Here is a 24,257-nt window from a genome sequence, read left to right on the forward strand (position 1 = left end):
GGCTTTGCTGGTGAGGAAAGAGAGAGAAAGTGAGAGAGATTAGAGAGAGAGAGAGGGGGGGAGGGATTAGAGAGAGGGAGAGGGATGGAGAGAGAGAGGGAGGGACAGGAAGAGACAGGGATGATCTTGTGTTGTTTAGCGAATGACTTAGGTTTTGCTAGTAAAGAGAGAGAGAGAGAGAGAGAGAGAGAGAGAGAGAGAGAGAGAGAGAGAGAGCAGTTTTAAGTCAAGGTGAAGAGCACAAAAAATCATCACCATCATCACCATCCTCCTCCTCCTTCTCCTCTTCCTCCTCCTCCTCCTCCTCGTCCTCCTCATCATCATCACCATCCACCCCCTCCTCTTTCTCCTCCTCCTCCTCCTTATCATCACCATCCTCCTCCTCCTCCTCCTCCTCTTCTTCCTCCTCTAACCCACACATACCTCAAGCTGTTCCGCGGAGCAGGCACTGGGCATACACGTTCCATAAGAAACCTGCCGATTGATAGCCACTGTTCCAGGCACGTTCCTCCCTTCCTTTCCCTCCTCCTCCCTCCTAAAAAGGCCTAGGATGTTCCTCAGACCGAGACCAAGACCGTTTCTCAGGTTAGCCCCCGGAGCGAGACCAGGAGAGACCGCGAGACCGAAGTTGTGGTTGAAGAAAGGATGGCGAGCGATTTTTTTAAGTGACGGCTGCAGTTCCTCGTTTTCTGTTTGGACGCTGTTGGCGGGAAGTTTGATTAGTGGAAAAAATGTAAACAAATCTCCCTCTCCCTCTCTCTCTCTCTCTCTCTCTCTCTCTCTCTCTCTGTTTGGGGAAATTTGATAATGTGAGAGAAAAATGTTATCTCCCTCCCTCCCTCCCTTTCTCCCTTTCTCTCTCTTTCTCTCTGTTGGAGGAAATCTGATTGTGAGAGAAAAATGTTATCTTTCTCTCTCTCTCTCTCTCTCTCTCTCTCTCTCTCTCATAATACAAACAATATACCAGCACCAAACATTTTCTCTGATACGCACAACCGTCTCATTGTCAATCCAGCTCCCCTTTTCTTTCTCATCACTCATTCAATCCTACGCCAACTGCCACACCCACGCCCACACCAGCAGACTGAGCCACAAAAACACTCTCAGTCGAATTTCCAGGGAGCTATTTTACGAACCTCCCTATCTGATCAAAGAAAATAAAAATAAATCGCTTAAATGAGGGTGACACGAAGGAAAATGCCTTATATGAGGGCGAAACCAAGAATAAATCGCTTACATGAGGGTGAAACGAGGAATAAATCGCTTACATGAGGGTGAAACCAGGAATAAATCGCTTGTATGAGGGTGAAACCAGGAATAAATCGCTTGTATGAGGGTGAAACCAGGAATAAATCGCTTGTATGAGGGTGAAACGAAGAATAAATCGCTTACATGAGGGTGAAACGAAGAATAAATCGCTTAGATGAGGGTGAAACCAGGAATAAATCGCTTACATGAGGGTGAAACCAAGAATAAATCGCTTGTATGAGGGTGAAACCAAGAATAAATCGCTTAGATGAGGGTGAAACGAAGAATAAACCGCTTACACGAGGGTGAAACCAAGAATAAATCGCTTACATGAGGGTGAAACGAAGAATAAATCGCTTACTTGAGGTTGACACGACAGTACTTCCCAGCAATGGTGTCGTTGGTGTTCCTAGTGGTAATACATTCATCATAGACGCCCAAGTATTTCCCGAAGCCATATAATACCCCATCACCGTTCTTGCCCCATGAGTCCATCACTGAAAGGAAACACGAACATTATTCTAGGGCAAAGTTTTCTCCTTGAAGAATGGTGAGGGTTATCTCTCTCTCTCTCTCTCTCTCTCTCTCATTATTATTATTATTATTATTATTATTATTATTATTATTATCTTGACTGGAGGGGATATGTTCAGGAAAATATATCATTCCTGTGTTAAAGGGAAACGTTAGGTAGGTAAGGAGAGAGAGAGAGAGAGAGGGAGAGAGAGAGAGAGAGAGAGAGAGAGAGAGAGAGAGAGAGAGAGAGACATACATAAATTCACACACACCTCACAGTAAACACATATTGTACTAACATACTGAGAGAGAGAGAGAGAGAGAGAGAGAGAGAGAGAGACCTACTTCTAATGGGCCACCTTTCACCTCCCTCCAGGGCCACCATCATCTCCGTCATGGCCTCTCCACATGCACTGTCAGGATCCACGTTGAAGGGCAGGTAGAGGCTAGGTCGCGCTGCCTCTACCCAGCCGGAGGAGAGGTCACCCAAACCTGAAGAGGAAGAGGAAGATGAGGAAGCGGAGGAAGAGGAGGAGGAGGAGTACTGTTAATATATTTTTCAAGACACTTGTCAAGGAAACACACGCTGAGTTAGAAAGATGATGATGATGATGATGATGATGATGATGATGATGATGATGATGATGATGAAGAAGAAGAAAAAATAATAATAAGATGATGATGATGATGATGGTGATGATGATGATGATGATGATGATGATGATGATGATGATGATGATGATGAGGGTGATGATGATGAAGAAGAAGGAAGAAAAAGAAAAAGAATAAGATGATGATGATGATGATGATGAAGATGATGATGATGATGATGATGATGAAGATGATGATGATGATGATGATGATGATGATGATGATGAAGATGATGATGATGATGATGATGATGATGATGAACAACAAATTTTTTACCATATTGTGAGATGTGGTGAACTTGGCCACGCACCACACCCACCACAGCCACCATCACCACCACCACCACACCACCACACCACCTCTCCAAACGCTGCATCCTCCCTCACTAATCGCTCTCTCTCTCTCCCTCCTGTCTTTAAATCCTGCGTGTTATCTCTCTCTCTCACTCTCTCTCTCTCTCTCTCTCTCTCTCTTTGTGGTGTGGAGTATCTAGAATTAGCTGTGGGTGTATGTGTGTGTGTGTATGTGTGTGTGTGTGTGTGTGTGTGTGTGTGTGTGTGTGTGTTTATGTATGTGTGTGTGTGTGTGTTCATCTTTGTTTTGCTGCTTTTATAATGATGGCATCTTTTGGATCTGGCAACAAAAGACCTTACAGTGAATCTTACATCATATCTGCTTTCACGGTACTGAGTAAGCAAGGTAGGGATTTGCCACAATGTTTAGTCTTTTTCTTTTTTCTTTTTTTATGCGAGGAAGAAGGAACCAAAGGCCATGAGCCCGCAATAACAGTTCCCTCCAAGAAAAAACAAAATACAATAGAGAGCCAAATTCAAGATCCATTCATTTCGAGATGCCTGGACACACTGCGTTTGAAAGACTGGAGATCATAGTCTGCTGCCACAAGTGCTGTCAGAAGGCTGCATGAATCCGAGTCATTTCAAACGGCATTTTTCTAGCTGCCATCCTGAACTATCTGACGAAGACCCATCCTATTTTGAGAGGAAGGCACTTGATCTCAGGCGTGCACTTGACAGTGGTGCGCACGTGTATAAACAAAATTAAGAGAGGGGTGTGTGAGTTGGGAGCAGGGCAGTGAGATTGCGGGGGACAGGGCGAATTGGAGGCGATTTGTTTGTGGCCACCCCAAACGGGATTGAGGCGTCTGGCAATAGATAGATGATAGAAGCCAGCTGCCCGCCCCATACGTGGCTACCTTGAGAGCGACCGAAAGTAAAAAGCCTCACACAGGAGCTGAAACTTTGGTCTTTGCCATGCTGCAGAGATATTGTTGGCTGCATATTGGGAGAAAATGCGGTTATGAAACTGAATACAGTATCACATCAAAGGATACTGTGCATCGAAGGATATGCGTCTTACTGTCCCTGGAGACATCAGCATCATTTCAGAGATCAAGGAAGCTCCTCTGGGCATCTTTGTCATTCAGCTTTACGAGTCGACCGATATATCATCATGTGCCCAGCTGCTTATTTACACAAGATACATAAAAAATTCTGACTTTAGAGAAGAATTTTTGTTTTGTCACCCCTTGGAAGCCACAGCTAAAGGAGAAGACATCTATGAAGCAGTATCCACCCTCTTTGACAAAGAATGGCTTTCTTGGGAAAACATGGTAGGACCTACAACAGCTGGAGTCCCTGCAGTGCTAGGATGTGGGTCTGGTTTCCAAGGACAGGTTGCGGCAGCTGCCCCTAATGCAAGCAGCTGCATTGCATGATTCACCGATATGCATTATCTGCAAAGACCCTGCCTCCTGGGCTGAAGTCCGTGCTTGACGATGTTATAGTCATGGTGAACTTCATCAAACCCAGTCCATGCACTGAACACATGGCTGCTGCGTCTCCTCGTCTCCTGTGTCAAGAACTTTATGCTAAGGAAGAGTCACTCCTTTTCCACACTGCAGTCACGTGCCTGTCAAGGGATAATGTTGTATCTCGAGTTGTGACACTAAAATAGGAATGGAAAGAATTCTTTGATGGAAACGAGAAGAGTAAAACAAAGAAATTTGTAGATAAAAGCTGTCAGACAACAAGTGGATCACGAAGCTGGCTTATCTAAATGACATAATTATTTTCTCGCCTCAACAGTAAACAAATCACTCCAAGGTAACTCGGCAACTGTGACTGACTTTATCGACAAGCTACCAGCTTTTCGGATGAAAGTTGACTTGTGGCAAAAAAGAAGTAAAAACGGGTCGCTATGACGTGTTTGAGAATCTGAGCGAAAACTTGGTGGCACTTACTGAAGATGATGTGAATGAGATCAGTGTTGTCATCCAGGAGCACTGAATTCCAGTCAAGAACTGAATTCCTATTTTCCAGACATCAGTGGCTTGGACTGTCAACTCAGTAGAAATCCCTTAATAATTGACCCAAGATCACTTCCAGATGAATTGCAAGATGAATTGGTAGACCTTGTCAGTGACTCAGCTGCGAAAGATTCTTTTGAAAGTTTGTCCCTAACAAAATTCTGGTCAGCAATGGCTAGTTCTTACCCATATTTGGCAAAGAAATGCGTGGAGAAACTTCCGGTGATTCCCTCTACTTACCGGCATCAGCAGGCACTTCCAGCGATATGCACGATGAAAAACAAGTACCGCTCACGACTCTCACGTCAGGACGACATGAGAGGTGCCCTTTCAGAGACTGTGCCTAGGATTGACTCGCTGCTCAACCAACTTTATTTATCAAATGTTTTTAGCGCCACAGCCACAGTAACTTCCCCATATTAGTAACGGATAATGGCATATTGGTTTCCTGTTTTTGCACTATACAAATACATCATTATTTCATTCAACGTAGATAATTTTACCAATATAATTAATACAGTCTTGCTTTTTTATGTTTTTTGAAATGATAATGGATATGTTTTTGATTTTAAAGGAATGCTAGGCTGTTGTACCTCTTAGTATTCATGTCTATGTTAAAGACGAAATACAGATGATGAAATGAAGATAACGGCGGGGGACAGGGCGACATGGAGGCGATTTGTCTGTGGCCACCCCTTACAGGATTAAGGCGTCTGGCAATAGATAGTTTGATTGATTGACTACAGCCGGGAAGTTCCACAGGTCATTCCTATCAGTGCCACCACGTGAAGGCGCCCCTCAATCACGTGGCAGTGTGTGCATGATATCAGTGACCTTATCAGTTACGTAAGACTCTCATCGTGTACTTTGAAGATGTCGCAACACTTTTTCCTTAGCGATTTATTATGCTTTAGTACACCTTGATTGATTGATTGATATGTAGTAACGATATAATTCTTAGCTTCTCTTCCTTATCGATTTATTCTCCATTATTATACCTTAACGTCATCCTATATGTTACTTATATCTCCTTAATGTCAATATAGCGTGAATTAATGATATACAAGGAAGATATGGAGGAGTATTGCACAGGATGAATCACTTAAGAAAGAGTGTTACGGTATTTCCTCAGCAAGCCTTTATCGTCATTGCCTGATGTTGCTTCCTATCAACCTAGATATATTTTTGAATCTCTCTCTCTCTCTCTCTCTCTCTCTCTCTCTCTCTCTCTCTCTCTTAGTGTGTAAGTACAATGTGCGTGTCTGTCTGTGTATGTATGTAAGTGTGAGTTCATGTATGTTTCCCCCCCCTGTGTGTGTGTGTGTGTGTGTGTGTGTGTGTGTGTGTGTAAGTACAATATGCATGTCTGTGTGTGTGTGTTTTAATATAAGTGTGAATTTATGTATATTTCTCTCTCTCTCTCTCTCTCTCTCTCTCTCTCTCTCTCTCTCTTATCGTGCCTTCACCAGCCAGAGACATCGCCCTTATCTCCCGGAAGCTCAAGAGTCAAGGAGTGGCTTCCGTCATGTCTCAGTGCCTTTACCTATGCGATTTATTCTAAACACTGGACCTCAGAACTGAACTATATTTTTTTCCTGCAATCTCTCGATATCTAATTAACCCTTCGCACCCTATCTAACTATCTATCTATTTATCTATTGCCAGACGCCACAATCCCTTAAGGGGTGGCCATTTGACTCTGAGTTATGTGTTTTACGGGGAGGGGCACTAACCCTCCACCAACCCACTTGCTGACACGTAGGGAGCACACGAAATTTAACATCTGTAACATTGTCTAGCTTTGTGGTAGGTGGTGGCGACCATCATCCACTCACTTGATGTAGTGCTGCCTACTTCCTTAGCTTTTATCATTCTTTTTCTGTGCCTGCCCGCCCTCCTCTCTTCCTATTTCTCCTATCTTTCCTGTCACTTCTTATTCCTTTTCTTTCCTTTACAGGTGGCTTTACATTGAGTGACAGGCCAAATGGCTTCCTGTAAGCCAGGAAACCATTTACAACGCTGGGTGGTCACCATATAACCAAGCCATACGTGCCGCCTACGTGTCAACAAGTGGGTTGGCGGAGGGTTAGTGCCCCTCCCCGTAAAACAACTAACTCAGTGTCAAATGGCCACCCTTACGGGATTATGGTGTCTGGCAATAGATAGATAGATAGATAGATAGAATTTTGTGCAAATGACAGAACTCCAAACACTAATTTGGAGTCTTTCAAAACTCCACATGGCATTTCGATTTTTTTTTTTTTTTTTACCTGGCGTGCGAAGGGTTAAAATGTGAAATATAGCCTACAGGATAATATGATGTTTATCTGTATTATTAGGTAGTGGAGAGGGAGGCCTTCACGCGGTGGCACTGATATAACAGGTCGGTGGAGCTGCCTGGTTATACAAACGTCCCTCAATTCCCTCCCTATCAAGCAGAAGTGGATGGTGGATTGCGAGAGAGAGAGAGAGAGAGAGAGAGAGAGAGAGAGAGAGTAATGCACGATAGGAGATAGAGGTAAAAAATAGGAGAGAGAGAGAGAGAGAGAGAGAGAGAGAGAGAGAGAGAGAGAGAGAGAGAGAGAGAGATTGTGTAATGCCCGATAGGAGATAGAGAGGAGGTAAAAAATTGGATAAGGAGAGAGAGAGAGAGAGAGAGAGAGAGAGAGAGAGAGAGAGAGAGAGAGAGAGAGAGAGGAAAATAAAACGGGAGAGAAAAAAAGAAACACAATTAGACACTTTCACAGCCAGTATTCTCACAGGGTAAGGAAGCTCCCTAACACCTTTTCCTAGGCGATTTGTTTTGGTTATTACACCTTATTATACTCTTCCGTGTTTCTTAAATCATTCTATTATCACCATACTCTGTAAAGCAAGGTACAAAAGGATCATAACCAGCCAACCACAAAATAAATCGATAAGGAAGATGTGTTAGGGAGCTTCCTGAGGGGTAAGAGGAGATAAACACTAGAACGGGGTGCTAGTCACGAAGAAGTGCTACAGAAAGAGTGTGGAGCCATAGAATTGTAAGGTAGAGACGATGACACAGAGGTTAGTGGTATTAGACAGTGCAATGGTAGGATAGAATCGAGGAACAGAGGGTGAAAAGAGGAGAGCAATTGATAATACTGTGTTGCTTCGATTTAACCAGTTTGATGTTCATGGCAGAGCAAAAAATACACATATAGAAGCAACTCTTAGCTGTATGCAATGTAATATTTATCAAAGGGCTTTATTTTCAACGGGTTTAAGTCAGTAAAATAATAAGCTAGGTCTCGCCCAACCATTGCCATAGTTACCCATTATAAATTTCGTTTTCTGATAAGGCAACACTACAAAGCACCAATAATTTAAGGAATAACTTAAGTAGAGCTTATTACTTAGCTAAGTATTCAGAATTAAAAATAGTTAAAGTATTTTTAGTACATATCTAACTAAAAAGTGATAAAAAATTACTTGTGATGATATGAATAAACAAACATATGTAAATAAATAAATAACTTGATGACCATTTTTGTCATTTATATCACTGTACGATAGACAGACCTCACCGTCAGCACAACAGAATAGAGGTGTACTATACAGAAAAAATCGCTGCTAAGAGACTGATACGGTAATTTGAGAGACTTTGGAGGTCTCATAACATTTTCCTTATTGATTTATTCTAAACATACCACCTTCATATCCTCTATGATATACATACTAGGGAATGTTACGGTGCAATATGAAAAATGAATCGCTGAATCACTAAGGAGGAGGTTCTGCGAAGCTGAACCTGATTACTGCAGGCTGAAAATACCCTTCGGCTCACCATCCTCTTTTCAGGGGATAGGGAGAGAGTTGAGAAATGTGGTATAGAGCTGGACCTTGTATCTACCCAGCTACTTCTGTGCCACCGAATGAAGGCGTCCCTCTCCAGCTTACTAAAATGAAAGTAAAATGATTAACCCCTTCAATCCAGTCTCTCTCTCTCTCTCTCTCTCTCTCTCTCTCTCATCAGACGGCATTATGAAGGTATATTTAATTAAGTTAGAAAAGTATCCTAAAGTAAAAAAAAGTAATCAGCATGGAGGAGACATAAAATAAAAACTGACATCTCCAGAATGAAATGAGTATATATATAATTTTGCAAGAAATAAATTATCAATAGACTCGTCTCCCCAGGTGTAAACAAACTTGGGCAGTATTAGGCACGTCTCCCCAGATGTAAATAAACATGGTGCCACGTGGGTGGGTAGTGTTGTGTTCTCCATTGTGTTGGAATTAAACGTACTTCGCTGCCTGTCCAATCTGCTGTGCTTGTACTGCGCTATATGAAGAGGTGAGGGACCTTCTGTGCTGTGAATAATACGTTAAAGTCAGTGAATAATACTCCAGCACGGGTTTGTAGAATCTGCTGAAGTTGCGTAGGGTGATGAGGTACGCGGCATACCAAAATAATAGTGAATAATAACGTGTACCAACGAATATTTTTTGCCTTGTGGATTCTGCTGCGCCTACTCGATATTGCTTTAAGGCTACAAGTAATCGGCGTGCCTGGATATATTGCATATACCACTGTTTGTAGATGATATGGTTTTGCTTAACCAGCGGAGGATATTCTGCTGATGTTAGACGAAGTGGCGAGATACGGTGAAGGAATGGATGTCAAACTTAGTAACAAAAAGAGCCTGGTTGTGATGACAGATGCTACAGTGAACCAAGACAGAACCTAGAAACGTGGAAATATGAGTGAAAGAATATAAGTACCGTATTCAGAAGTATGGGTAAATGAAAATAGTTTTGAAAACAGAGCTTGATAGTTTGTCATACGGGCGGAGGTCTTCCAAATGTGGATTTTTTTTTTTCCCTTTATTGCATCCGTTTTTAACATATTATTAATTTACTTTAACATTTCAATTGATTTTGAGAACTTTGTCGCGAATTATTCCTACAGGGGTTTGAAATCAGATATGGGATGAAATCAGCAAACTAAAATTCAAATCGATTGAAATGTGTTAAAAACCTACCCGAATCGAACCTAACCTGTCATAACCAAACTAAACCTAACCTTGTCCTAACTGGGGAGTGGGGGCAAAGACCCCCACACCCCCTGTGTCATTAACCAAACCTCGAAAATCTCAAACCTTGAAAAGCAGCTTACTCTAGAGAGAAGGTGTAGGCTAGTTAGGAATCATCTCTGCTACAGCCGGCAGAGACGTGCGCAAACTTTTTCTCCTAGAGGCATGGAGAACCAAAAATGAAAAAAAAAAAAAAAAAAAAGTGAATGGATATTGTATGTGCATGTGTGCGAGCAGGTTAGGTATGGTATTTTGTTTTTATTTTTTCTTGGAAGGAACAGCCTTGTGGGCATCTGGCCTTTGGTTCCTTCTTCCTTGCATAAAAAAGAAGAAGGAAGTAACAAAGGGTAGATATAGATGAAAGAGCTCCACTTAAGTTAATGGCTATGAACGTAACAATCTGTCATTTTGTTAGTTTCGTCAATTTTCAGCTTATGTTCTGTAGCTCAGTTGTAGAATAGGGTAACACAGTGGCACTATAATTCCAGTCAGAGCACTTCTTCGTGACCAGGACTTTATTCTTGTGTTAATCTCCTGCCACAGCTCAGCATTCAAATTGGTGAGATGGCAGCTTACCCAATCCATTTCTAAACTTGCTGTCGACGGGAAAGGCTTTCTCACTTAGGTAGAATGTAGACTATTTTTCTGTGGGTTATTGAATATGCACTAGAGTCTCATTCAAAATCTACTTTCTACTTTATACAGTCATTCAGTACTGTGTATACTTTCTACCTTGTCATTCAGGACCGCACTTAATTTCTGCCTCCTAGTTATTCAGTACTGTACTTACTACCTGCTAGCCATTCAGTATTGTTCTTTCTACCTTCTACCGTAATTCAGTACTGTACTTTACTCATTTCTACCTTAAGAATTTCAGTGTGTACTCTCTACCTCCTACCGTCGAATACATGCTGTATTTTCAACCTTTTCGTCATTACAATTAAACTCAACACTTCTGGCACATACTCCCAGTTTCCATGGACTCGGCTGAATAAAATCGTCCGATGTAATTAGATAAACCTTGATGGATTAGATTGTTTCGTTGATGAGGGGGGTATAGCAGTATTTACACTCAATCTAGCGGCTTTAACTTGGCTCCAAAAAATCATCAAAAGTTGGCTAGAATATAGTGTTCTCCCGTTATGGAACAGTTGTGGAGCCTCCTTGGATCCACTGTCGTTATTTATATTGCATTAATAGTAGTAAAAGGATAAAAAGGTATCATATAAAAGCACTGTTTTCATTGTGATTCTATGCCTCCGTGGCACAATCGGTTAGCGCGTTCGGCTGTTAACCGAAAGGTTGGTGGTTCGAGCCCACCCGGGGGCGCAATATTTTTATTGCATAATCTGTAACTTCATATTTTCGAATAATAGAAACTTTATCTTGGGATATTTATTTTATATATTCGCAAGTCGTTCATTTACGCGTAACTTAGGAGGAGCTATAGTGAAATGGAATGTGGTCTTTATTCAAGGACGAGGACATGAGATCCTTGAAGAATGCTGTGACTTTATGTTTTATTGTACACAATTTTATTAGTTTACGGTTATTTTTTGTTGTTGGTGTTAACGATTCTTTGGATATAAAGGTAGCACTGGGTAGAATTATTAGATTATAATTATGATGCAGGGTGTTTGGCGGGAAAGCTGGAGGCCCGTTAGCTCAGTTGGTTAGAGCGCCGTGCTGATAACGCGGAGGTCGTGGGTTCGACCCCCATGCGGGCCAGTAAATTTTTACGTCACCCATGGCCCTTTTGATTTCCTCTTAGCTGGATTTAGTCAGCAGGCTTTAGTAGGATAGTAATACTAGAGTTATTCCTATCATGAGTGGGCTAAAAGTACCACTCTTAGTTAAATATAATCGATGGACATTACCAGGAATAGCCTATGAGAGAAAAAATGTATATAAATAAACAAAATCGGTAGATAAATTCCCTATCATAACTGTAGAGGACGCCTGCATGTGGTGACACTGATATGGCAGGGCGGGGGAGCTGCCTTGATGTCCACAGTTATATTTACGATTCTAAAGTCGATTTGTTTTCATCTAACGGAACTAGACCACTTTAAATACTGCGTTGTGGTTGAATGAATTTCGGTGTTTTGAGGTAGGAATGAGTCTCCATGGTTACTACTCAGATCAGTTCTTACACTCATTCCATAACTCTCTCTCTCTCTCTCTCTCATTATCTTCCCTCCATCTTCTCTTTTTTCATCTCTCCCTCCCACCCTTCCTCTTCCTTATCTCCTTCCTTCCTTCCATCCTTCCGTACTCGCTCAGTGCTTTAATCTCGATTCACTTTTCCCATCCCGTCCCATTCCCTCCATTACATCTCTCTCTCTCTCTCATCTTTAATTTCTCTCCCTCTTTTCCCTTACACTCTGTTTTCTTTCTCATCTTCATCTTTTCTCTCCATCCTCCATCCCTCTCTTCTCTCCTTCCTCCATCCCTCTCTCCTCTCCATCCTCCATCTCTTTCTTCTTCCTCCATCCCTCTCTTCTCTCCTTCCTCCATCCCTCTCTTCTCTCCTTCCTCCATCCCTCTCTTCTCTCCTTCCTCCATCCCTCGCTTCTCTCCTTCCTCCATCTCTTTCTTCTCTCCTTCCTCCATCCTTCTTCTCTCCTTCCTCCATTTCTTTTCTCCTTCCTCCATCCCTCTTTTCTCTCCTTCCTCCATCCCTCTCTTCTCTCCTTCCTCCATCCCTCTCTTCTCTTCCTCCTCCATCTCTTTCTTCTCTCCTTCCTCCATCCCTCTCTTCTCTCCTTCCTCCATCTCTTTCTTCTTCCTCCATCCCTCTCTTCTCTCCTTCCTCCATCCCTCTCTTCTCCCCTCCATCCCTCTCTTCTCCCCTCCATCCCTGTCTTCTCCATCCTCCATCCCTCTCTTCTCTCCTTCCTCCATCTCTTTCTTCTCTCCTTCCTCCATCCCTCTCTTCTCCCCTCCATCCCTCTCTTCTCCCCTCCATCCCTCTCTTCTCAACATCCTCGATCTCCTTCTCTCTTCTTCCCTACGTCATAATTCTCATTCGTATATTTGTCCATTTTTTTTCTCATTTCCTCTTAATTCCTACCCAGTCTTTCCTGGTTTCCCTCCATCCTTCTTACTGTATTTTCTTTTTTCCGTCTTTTGAACTTCCTCATCTCTCTCTCTCTCTCTCTCTCTCTCTCTCTCTCTCTCTCTCTCTCCATTCCCAAGTCATCTCTCTCTCTCTCTCTCTCTCTCTCTCTCCATTCCCAAGTCATCTCTCTCTCTCTCTCTCTCTCCATTCCCAAGTCAACATTTCTCCTTTATATCCTCTCATTTTCACCTCCTCTTTTTTTTCTCCCACAAGACCTCTCTCTCTCTCTCTCTCTCTCTCTCTCTCTCTCTCTCATATATTTTTTCTAGCCATTCTCCATCCTTTTCTATATCCTCATTTTCCGCTCTCACTCTCTATTTCCTCATATCCATCATTTCTTTCCTTCCCATTATCAGTGCTTCTCCTTTACACCTTTCTGCTTTCTCCTCCATCTCCTTTTCTCCTTCATGGGATCCACCTTACGTTATGTCAAGTCTTCCTTCATCCTTTTTGATAACTTACTCTTTCCCTCTCCTTTCTAACTCCATCTTTTCTCTCCTTCCCTAAGTCAAAATTTCTCGTCTATATCTTTCTGCTCCCCATCCCTTTTTCTCTCTCTTTCGACCTACCTTATGTTTTTACGAATCTTTCTGCATCCTTCTTCTCTGTTTTTCTCTTTCCTTTCACTCAACATCCTCATCACTATCTTTTCTCTCCTTTTCTTTGTCAAAATTTCTCTATTTGCTCCATTCTTTCCTCCATCTTTTTCTCTTCCCCAGAATCTACCCTCTTTCTTTCCTAACACTCCTCCATTCCACCTCTTCTGAAGTCTCACAGTTTTCCCTTTTATTTTCGTCTGTCTAGAGAGTGAGAGACTAACTAGGAGAGTGTGCGAGTGAATTGTTGGGGGGAGAGAGATGAGGAGACCGAGGATGAAATGGAGGGATGTAGTAGAGAGGTATATGAGAGAGAGGGTTGTAACTTGGGGGAAGGCAACGAAATGGCAGTCGACAGGGCGACATTGAGGTGATCTGTTTGCGGCTACCCTTTACGGAATTAAAGCATCTGGCTATAGACAGGCAGATGGATAGATGTTTAGATTTATATTTTTTATTCACCATTCAGTACAAGCGCCAACACTGTGACTAACGTTGCTGATGGCCATATAGGAAGTGTACTGTACATGAGAGCAAAGGGATACACATTCTTTTATTCGGCAAACCTTAATATATTTGCGTACGGTACAGACACAGGAAACACGATACCACATGAGAAAAAAATAGATTGAGCAGATACTGGATAAAAACATACATTGCAAATGAATATTTATGCAAGGGTATGCGTGAAATACATGCACAGACGAACCAACGAATATTTATTTTACTTAGGTTCTTTATTTACCACTCAGTACAAGCCCAACACACTGGGAAACACTGCCCCTGAAGGCCAAGCAGGGAGGGGTGCTTGAGGAAAACAAAATCGGTATCATAAGGCACAGAAGGTAAAAACCAGCAAGAGTTGGCTCTAAATACATTAGATACCCCTTTAAGAGTCTCCGTACTCTCTAATAGCGCCTCCAAAGGAAATGGGAGTTTTTATGGTAAACTTATCAAATTGACCATATTTTTGCTCCTAAATGTTTATGTGAATTGTGATGCCAGTATAACATTCCTGTAGCTCTGTAAGTATAAATAAGTATGTGACTCTATTCCTCCTATACCACATCATGATATGGTGGAGTAATACGCATGATAAACCACTAAGAAAACAGTGTTACACTCTCATGATTGCCCTCCGTCCCACCACCCCCTAATCACGAAGAGGAAGGCTTAGGTAAATGCTTGTTAACTACGCGAAGATCATTAAGACAGACATGGGGTTAGCTCCATATTCTCCATTCACTTTAACGGGGCGGAATTTGGACTAGAATATGATGCTAGTCACGAAGAAGTGGCTCCCTTCCTGTTTGTAGCCCTCCATGGTGACATAAAAAGATAGTACACAGGTTCTTAAACAGTATGATATTTAGTGGAAGCATATTGTGGTTTGGCCATGTGGAGAGGATGGAGTGAGAGACTAACTAGGAGAGTGTGTGAGAGGTGGAGGAGGGGAGGGGAGAAAGACCGAGGATGAGATGGAGGGCTGGAGTGGAGAGATATTATGAGAGAGGGGCGTATACGTTGGGGGGAGGGCAACGAAATGGCAGGGAACAGGATGATAAGGAAGCGATGGATAATGAGAGACTAACTAGGAGTGTCTGTGAGTGAGGTGGAGGGGTAGAGGAGGAAGGGGAGACCGAGGATGAGATGGAGGGATGGAGAATGAGAGACTGACTAGAAGAGTGTATGTGAGTGGGATGGAGGGGGTGAGGAGGAGGACGGGAAGAGCAAAGTTGAGATAGAAGGATGGAGAATGAGAGACTGACCAGAAGAGTGTATGTGAGTGAGGTGCAGGGGGTGAGGAGGAGGAAAGGAAGAACAAGGATGAGATAGAAGGATGGAGTGGAGAGTTATATGAGAGGTGTGTGATTTAGAGGAAGGGCTATCACATGGCAGAGAACAGGGCAACATGGAGGTGATATATTTGTGGCCACCCCTTACGGGATTAAGATACCTGGCAATAGATAAATAGATAGATTATTGAGTAGTATGCAGAATCAATAGCTAAGGAAAAAGTGCTATGAAGCCTCCAGTCCCACGTAGAATCCTACACCTCATTACGGATGGATTATTCTCCAGTATTTTATTAATGCAAACTGTATCGAAATTTAACAAATATAAATACCGTATAAGAGAATGTTAAGGGTCAAAAAAGGAGAGAGAGAGAGAGAGAGAGATGCCCGCACCCCATCAGCTTCCAGTAATTTAGCGAGATTTTTTTTTTTTTTTTTTCATCTAGCAAGAGGTATATATACTGCAGTTTTTTATGGTATTGCGGTTATCCTAGAGTCGTGGGCACTTTCCTGGAATTTGCAGGATATTTTATGTTTAGCAATAATAGGGATATTGAGACAAGTTCACAGAGTTGGATTTTGGAAACTATGCTTCCAACCTCTCAGTGTATATTTCTAATTGAATGAAGTTGCATACTTATATATCCATGATATTTTAATGTTAGCATGCGAATATTAATGCTTTCTATTGATTTTCTGGATTTTTATATGTAGCCTAGCAGTTGAGACCAAGCTTAGCAGTATTTGCCTATGTGGATTTGGCAATTGCGACGAAGATGGCGGCCCGTCCAAAGATGCTCAGCCAATATCGTGATTTTAAGATGCGTTTATTGTCCATCTTAAGGAGTTGGCCATCAAAAGGTGAGTAAAGTAGATAAGGGGAAGTGTGAGAGATGTGAAAAATGTCTGAAAGTGAAGAGTAAAATAAGGGATGAGACGATGGTGGTGGTGGTGGTATTGGAAGTTGGACCAGCCGGTTTAAATACCAGAAGCCGATTTAAATACCAGAAGCCGATTTAAATGCCCTCCTTTATGTTGGACTTTCAACCTGGTTTAAATAACAGCATCATCTTTATTTAGGTTGGGCTTTAGCTCCATTTAAATTTACTGAATCCTGTTTACTTCTCAATTGGGGTTGGACTCTATCCCAGTTTAAATCTGCAGAATGCTGTTGGCCTCCCATTATTTACATTGGACTTTTAACCTGTTTAAACCCACCTCTGTGGCTCTGGCATGTTCTCTGCTTATTCTTGCTGCATCCAGGTAATTTTGTTTCAACCAGGCAAAGTGATAAAATCGTCAGGAGATAGGCCAAGGAAAAATGATAAAATCGTCAGGAGATAAGGCTGAGGAAAAGTGATGAAATCGTCAGGAAATAGACTGATGACAACTAAGAGAGTACTGTATAGTGGCTGTAACCTTTCTCCAGGAGGTGGTGGAAGTAAGAAGTTACTGAACATGGGATGGGCAAGAACGAGGCCTGAAACCAGTCCCTCATTTGGACATTATCTTCCGAGCTCTGCAGATTGTCGAAGGATGCAGGTCAACCATAATCGTCATAAAGGTATCAAAATGAAGCTCATCCTTGTTGAATCGGGTGGACTGCGGGATGAAATTGCCTTTTTCCTGCAGATCACCATCCTTCCTTTCAGATGGAGGGGGAGGTAAGGGATGATAATATCAGGCATCCCTTTTCATGGCTGATAATAGAAGCTAATGTATTAATAAGTTCCAGAAATATACACCCTTGTTGTCGTGGCCCCAGACTCATAGAGATGTAGATCAAGTGGACAATGGCATTTTTTTAAAGTTAAATTTTGCATTTTTTGTTTTTTTTTTCTAGTAATTAACACCTTAATGTATTTAGAACACTTTCTAAAATAAGTAAAATAGTCCAATTGCACACAGAACATAGTGATGCCATGCTTCTTCAGGTATCCTTGTATTGAGGTTGGTCATTTTTGGCAGGGGGGGGGGACTAGAAGCTAAACCAAGTACCAAAACCAGCCATTTACTTCTCACTTTTGCCAGAGGAGGTGAAATTTAAACTATATAATAATGTTTGCAACAGTAGTCTCCACTACAACAACTGGAGTGTTGATTTTCACTTGGAGTGATAACGAAAACTGCTCTACCCAAGGGATCACTGTATTATTATCCACAGGTGCAGCAATAGACACTAAGAATACTGTATTTTGTTACTGAGAGTGGGATGTGTAGATGAATATGAGCAGAACCAGCAGCATGCAACGTGCTATGTAAGATTTGTGATGCAGTGGAGGCAGCCTGGTGCCAACTGCTTGCATTTTTATGTAAGCACTGGCCACCCCGTTTGGGATACATGGCGTCTGGCAATGAATGATGAATGGATAAATTTTTTCTTTTCTTTTTTTCCACAAAAGGAGCTACAGGCATGCACTCAGCATAAAGGCAGGTAACATAAGCCTTTCAAGAGCTCTGATATGATGTCAAAGATCACGAACTCCTAGACGAACTTAACACGCACCGGCACCAGACAGCTTGTGTTCTGTGACTGAGGTGGAGCAGGCAGCAACCATAGTTTTGACAAGCATAGTCAGTAGCACAGGACTGTTGCCAGGAGCAGCGGGTTGTTTGAACAATTCATTTTCTGTGTGCAGTGTTGGTTACTGGAACAAAAAATTGGATGTTACATTCATTTAGCCAGAACTTTTGCTTTGTCAGATGATATTGTGTCAAGCTATGCAGCATCAGGTGAACAGGTATCTTATCATTCTTATACAAATAGGTTATGTTGGTGGTGGTGATGGTGATCATGATGATGGTGGTGGTGGTTGTTGTTAATGATGATTTTCTTTCACAGGTTGAAGGAGATGGCGCTTCCAAATAACTGTTGTAGCTGATGGATCTCAGGCTGGAGGTTGGGCAGGTGGGGAAATTGCTGAACACATCACTGGCCTGCTGCTGAGTCGGTACAGTACAGGGTTGGAAATTGCTGAACACATCACTGGCCTGCTGCTGAGTTGGTACAGTACAGGTTTGGAAATTGCTGAACACATCACTGGCCTGCTGCTGAGTTGGTACAGTACAGGTTTGGAAATTGCTGAACACATCACTGTACTGCTGCTGAGTTGGTACAGTACAGGTTTGGAAATTGCTGAACACAGCACTGGCCTGCTGCTGAGTTGATATGTTGCTGTGTCATAGACCACAGGACCAGGTTTGTGCCCCACCAAAATGTTGCTGAGCAGGAGGAATGTGCTGCCAGTGGGTGAGATATTGGGCTATATCCTGTCAGCGTGGCCCAGGCTGGAATTTTTACCTAATCCCAGCCAGTCCCAGACCCAAGTTAAATCAGGATAAGGAAAACATGTATTTTATGAGTAATGGTGGAGATCTGGTGTTAGTATTAAACCAAAGACAAGATTTGTATTACAGTAATTTAATTCCTCATTTAACACTGTAGATGTGTTCCTAAAAATCCTGTGTTAAGTGTGGGTTGTGTTCCATCAAGAAAGCCATGACAGTGTATCAGTGTTCATTAAGTGTCTAGCAGAGGAAGGATTACCGGTATATTGAAGTCTGTTAACAAGTAGGCTGTAACTCCAGCCAATCAGGGCGGTACTTCCAAGGAGGATGAGTAAGCTGGTGATAAGGAAACTGGAGCTCCTGTTTCATGTGCCCTTAGGTCTAGCTCCTGACCATCCCCTTGCTGACCTTGTTCAGTGTGTCCCTAACGTGGAGAGCAGGCCAGCATGCACATTCTATGTCGCCAGTACAGTACGTTATACTACATGAACCTTACACACTACATACCATACCCTAGTACAGTGTAGGGGTTGGGCATGGTAAGGGCCTGTGGCTGGAAAAAAATTGCCCTGTTACCTGGTGGCAGAATTAAGGGCAGGCCTGGGCTTGGGCTGTGTCAGTGTCCCCCTGTCTGGGCTCGGGGATTTGCAGGAATGCCAGAGGTCTATCTCTACCCTTCAAAATTTTTTGGACAAATAGAGATGAAGCAGCTTGGAGTGCCACCATTAGGCCAAGTGATAATGGTCAACACATGCAAGAGTGTTGGAGCCTTCAAACAAAGCCAAGTGATGTAGTGCAGTCTGTGCAAGTGGAAGTTCTATTCATCCTGATCCTTCACTGCAGTGCTTATGGTGAATAATGGTGTGTTAAGTGAAAAGTGTTCCTACAGTGATTAGTGTTTTTATAGTGAAAAATGTGTTAAGTGAAAAGTGTGTTTGATGAGGAATACCGTAAAATTATTTTATGCTTCTGGTGATGGAAGGTGGGGTGGCTCATCATCCACTCACTTGATTAGTGCTGCCTCTCTCTCTCTCTCTCTCTGTGTGCTCCTCTCTCTCTCTCTCTGTGTGCTCCTCTCTCTCTCTCTCTGTGTGCTCCTCTCTCTCTCTCTCTCTCTCTCTCTGCGCTCCTCTTCCACTATGCCAGGTGATTCCTTGTGTGTTGTGGGGACGGCTTAGTGACCAACACATAACTTGTATCATTTATTCATTTTGCCATACGCCCACATCAGCAGGCTGAGTCATCCCCACAACAAAAAGCAGCATCAGACAAGTTTTTATCAAGCACTATTTATGGGCCATGCTGTAGTTTTATTATAGTATGATTTTCTTACATTTATTTTTACTGGTGTGTATGGAATTTTTCTTATTGCAGTGAATATATTTCATTTCAGTAGCTAGGTATAGTTATGATGATGATGAGATGGCTGCTGTTACGGTAGGTTTTTCTATGAGTCATGTAAGTGGGGTTGATGAGGATGAACATTGTTAAAGCTGTTTTGGTGATGCACAGTCATGAGCAAAAGTGTGCTGACAATTCTCTGCTGGCTGTTGCAGTGGAAGTTGTTGCTTGAATTATTCATATGTGATAATGAATCACATCTCAGAAGAGAAATAAAAGGCAGGATATTCTGTGCTGGACCATGTTACATGATCTGTTTTTGAGAGAGAGCAATACGAAGCACACAACAGTGTTACATGAAGTGTTTTTGTGATAGCTATTTTGAAACGCAACAAAAGTAATGGAAAAGGAAGGATACCCTCCACTCTGTCATTTGGGAGAGGATGAGGGACATGGAAATGTTAAACGAAGTACTTTTGTGTGATATCAGTGTGAAACAAACCACAAAAGAGAGTGAGAAGGAAGAATAATCCCTGTGGTTTGTGGAGGAATAATGAATATGGAAGGACAAACACAAAACTGACAGGGACTTGTTGGCAACATTTTGCTCATATCTATAACTGCAGACATTAATATTGATCCACATTGTACTTAACCCATTATTAAACTCTTATATAATATATGAGGAGTGTGTTCAGCTCCACAGAGTACAGATGATGAAGTTTGAAAGGCATTTTTCGGTTTCTTTTAATATTGTAATCTAGTGAATGTCTATCTATCTATCTATCTATAGCCTGACGCCCTAATCCCGCAAAGGGTGGCCGCAGACAAAACGCCTCCAAGTCGCTCTGTCACCCACCATTTGACTACCCTCCCTCCAACTCACCCACCCCCTCCCTCATATACCACTCAACTCTATCCCTCCACCTCATCCTCGGTCTACCTCTCCCTCCCTCCACCTCACCTACATACACCCTCTTAGTCAGTCTTTCATTCTCCATTCTCTTCACATGTCCAAACCACCTCAGTGTATTTCTCCTAATGTGTGATGGTATATTTCCCCTCTGCTCCACCCTTTATCAAACAAGTATCCTGCATAATGACTACAGTTATTTTGTACACCATTCATTTTGTATGTTGTCCAGGTTTTTGCCATCCCTTCTTTTTTTTTTTTATAGGTGAATCATGGACCTTTTCCTCATACGTTTTTAATGTTCTTTTACAGTGAATGAACAATGTTATTTCACCTTCACAACCACACACGTAATAAAAAAAACTACCATGTCTTATGGACCCAGCGACTTCCTACAGCATTCAGTTCTTCATTTTGTCTAGGCCATCCCCCACTTGTGCCTTGAATTTCATCCCAGGCCTTTTCTTTAGTTTATTACACTTGATTAAAAAAAACTATCATGTATAATAGATCTGATAATTTCCTACACCATTCAGTTCATCATTTTGCCCAGGTCTATCTATCTATCTATTGCCAGACGCCTCAATCCCGTTTGGGGTGGCCACAAACAAATCGCCTCCAAGTCGTCCTGTCCCCCGCCATTTCACTGCCCTGCTCCCAACTCACACCCCCCTCTCTCATATACCTCTCCATCCCATCCCTCCATCTCATCCTTGGCCTCCCCCTCCCTCTTCCCCCCTCCACCTCACTCACATACACTCTCTTCGTCAGTCTTTCACCCTCCATCCTCTCCACATGGCCAAACCACCTCAGGTCATCCCCCTATATTAACTTCAAGTCATTCCCAACCCCCTTCTCTCTCTCTCTCTCTCTCTCTCTCTCTCTCTCTCTCTCTTCATAATAAACCTTTTAATATTCTTTTTAGTTCATAATGATTGTTTTTGTGATATTTGGTCTTGGTATTTCCAACCTCTTTATTAATTTTCTTGGCTGTGTCTTAGCTTGTCTTGATCTTACCCCTTGTTTTAATTGTGTTGTTTACCTTTTCTCAGTACCTCATCCCCCCTCTCTCATTTCTAATACCATTATGGTGTTCTGTAATGCATTTATCATTTTTCTTTTCCCCAGATGCTAGGAGCCGATTATTCACTTCTGTTAGCTTGTCTTGGTGTTTTGCCCTTGTTGGTTTAATTCATTTCTCACCTTTTCTTGTCTTTTGTTTTGTTCAGTACTTTGTAATGTATTCTTTTTTAATGCTATATTGTCTTTTATAACTGGTGCCGAGAATACATTATTTATTTCAGTTTAACGTAATATAATTGATCTAAGTGTTATCATATATACAAGTTAATTATTAAGGCCAGATTACAGTACAGTATACTCTATTTTATCTGGAACTGGTGGTTTGTGATTAGGTATATATTGTTTTTTTAGGTTATTTATTTATTTATTGACTATTGGATACGTTAATGTGAAGCTGCAGAATGTGGTGAAAGTTTGAAGGGCAAATTTGGTTATTGTAGGTTAATTTTAGTCTAGCAAGATTGAGTTAGATTTAGTCAGGGAAGCGTATGGAATTGTATGGGACATTGTGGTTTTAATTTTCTTTCTTTTTCTGTTTTTTTCCTTTTCTTTGGTAGGTTATGTTAGGTTAAGCTGGGTTATTGTAGGTTAGCTCTTTAGAGTTCCAGCTGGGTTAGGTTCAGTATAGTTCAGGAAGAATGTAGAATTATGTGGAGCATTGTGGTTCATTTTTTTTTTTAAATCTGCTTGGTAGGTTAGGTTGGATTATTTTTTATTATTTCAGGCTAATTCTCCAAAGATCTGGCTAGGTTTGGTGAGGCTTAGTTGGCCGAGGATGTGGAGTTATGTAGAGAGACAGACACACACATGAGAAAGTTGAGAGAATACTGTAGTGTTGATGTCGATATGTACAGTGTGTGCATGTAAGTAAGTTTATGTCAGTGTACATGTGTGTGTTTTCTTGTGGAAGCTAAAAGGGGTTGGGATTAGGATTAGGGATTATTGTCAGTTAAGAATGCACAACAGCCACATAATTATCATTCATAGTAATCTTTCAGTCACAAGTACCAAAAGGCCAGCCTGAGACACTTATTGTTAGCTGCAGATCTTTTTACCCATCGTGGATTTTTTTTTATTTTATTTTTTTTATCATCATTCATAACTGTTGTGAAGTTATTAACTGTTGTGGCTCTTTGTTTACCTGCCAGGCCAAACACAAATGAGTATGTAAGTAAATAGAAAACAGGAGACAGTCAAAGGGTGAGGAGAGGTTGGTGGTGTTGTTATAGTGGCGCCCAAGCTGATCTGAACCTGAACACACACTGCAGGCTGAAGTTACCTCTCTCCTGCAATCCACCAGCTTCCTTTTGATAAACAGAGGTAGTTCAGGGACATTTATATAACTTGTATCGGTGCCACCACGTGAAGGCTTCCCGGTCCATCATCATGAGAACAGGTAACATATAGTACTGTAGATTCTTGTAGATATTGTAGACACACTGCTATACTCTGTTCACTTTAACTAGGCATAAAGTTGCTATCTGGCCATGTTAAATATTAGCTGTATGAAGAGAGTAACACTAAAGGATATGGTGCTAGTCTTGAGGAAGTTATGGCAAGTATGCAGAGCCTTAGTAGCCTGTTGTGTCATTCTGCCAGTGACTTAACAGGAAATTGGCCAGAAAAAGACTAAGCACCACCAAATTAAAGCAAAGGAAAGATTGAAAACACCAAGATGAAGTGGATGAAGGGATGAAAATGTGTGCCAGGTTAAAGTGAATGAAGCATAGATGGGTTTAGATTAACAGCACTGCACTTAGAGGCACTGCACTGCACAGTACATTTATTATAATCTGTGTATGTTACTTTGATATACAGCATCCACAACACCAGACTAAACTATTACAGCAGTTTATATCCCTGCTCTCACCCTTTGACACCTGGTTATAGATTCACAGTGATATAAAACTATTTATTTATTTTTTTTTAATTATTATTTTTTAATTGGATGATGATATGACTAAGAAGGTATACAGACATAGCTTTCTTGTTGTTGTTGTAGGTTTATTTGGATGTAAACTTTGTGTAGTACAGACTGAAGCTGGCCATGTGATTCAGTCCACCATGGTCCCTTGTGGGGATAGGGAGGGCATTAAGGGACACGTGTATAGGTGGTTGTTATGTCAGTGCCACCACATGCAGGCATCCCTCTACCACCACAACTCTTTATAGCAGGTGTATAGGTGGAAGCAAGTGTATAGGGTGTTTTTAGGAGGAGTCAGGATTCCAGGGACTTCAGTGGTGAGTGAATGACAGTGTGGCCCATTTATTCCATTTATTCAGCTAGAGTTATTAAAAAAAAAAAAAAAGTCTTGGTG

General features: G+C 41.8%; 1 protein-coding gene and 2 non-coding genes across 3 annotated transcripts in view; 2 read left to right on the plus strand and 1 right to left on the minus strand.

Moving 5' to 3' along the window:
* Window positions 1–24,257, minus strand: part of LOC145390991 (nose resistant to fluoxetine protein 6-like) — a 57,665-nt gene that overhangs the window by 10,298 nt on the left and 23,110 nt on the right. The window contains exons 3-6 of the mRNA XM_080265727.1: window positions 18,185–18,489; window positions 17,821–17,943; window positions 2,110–2,256; window positions 1,610–1,745 (exon numbers count right to left, since the gene is read on the minus strand). Of these exons, the coding sequence (XP_080121853.1) occupies window positions 1,610–1,745; window positions 2,110–2,256; window positions 17,821–17,943; window positions 18,185–18,489 (711 nt within the window). The remainder of the gene's footprint in view (window positions 1–1,609; window positions 1,746–2,109; window positions 2,257–17,820; window positions 17,944–18,184; window positions 18,490–24,257) is intronic.
* On the plus strand, window positions 11,057–11,130 carry TRNAN-GUU (transfer RNA asparagine (anticodon GUU)). Its single transcript has one exon. It is a non-coding gene; the product is annotated as a tRNA-Asn (tRNA).
* TRNAI-GAU (transfer RNA isoleucine (anticodon GAU)) lies at window positions 11,456–11,529 on the plus strand. The gene has a single exon. It is a non-coding gene; the product is annotated as a tRNA-Ile (tRNA).

Source organism: Coenobita brevimanus, chromosome 2, assembly GCF_032717465.1.
Source record: "Coenobita brevimanus isolate Jiangsu-jjx chromosome 2, ASM3271746v2, whole genome shotgun sequence".
Taxonomy (NCBI): Eukaryota; Metazoa; Arthropoda; class Malacostraca; order Decapoda; family Coenobitidae; genus Coenobita; species Coenobita brevimanus.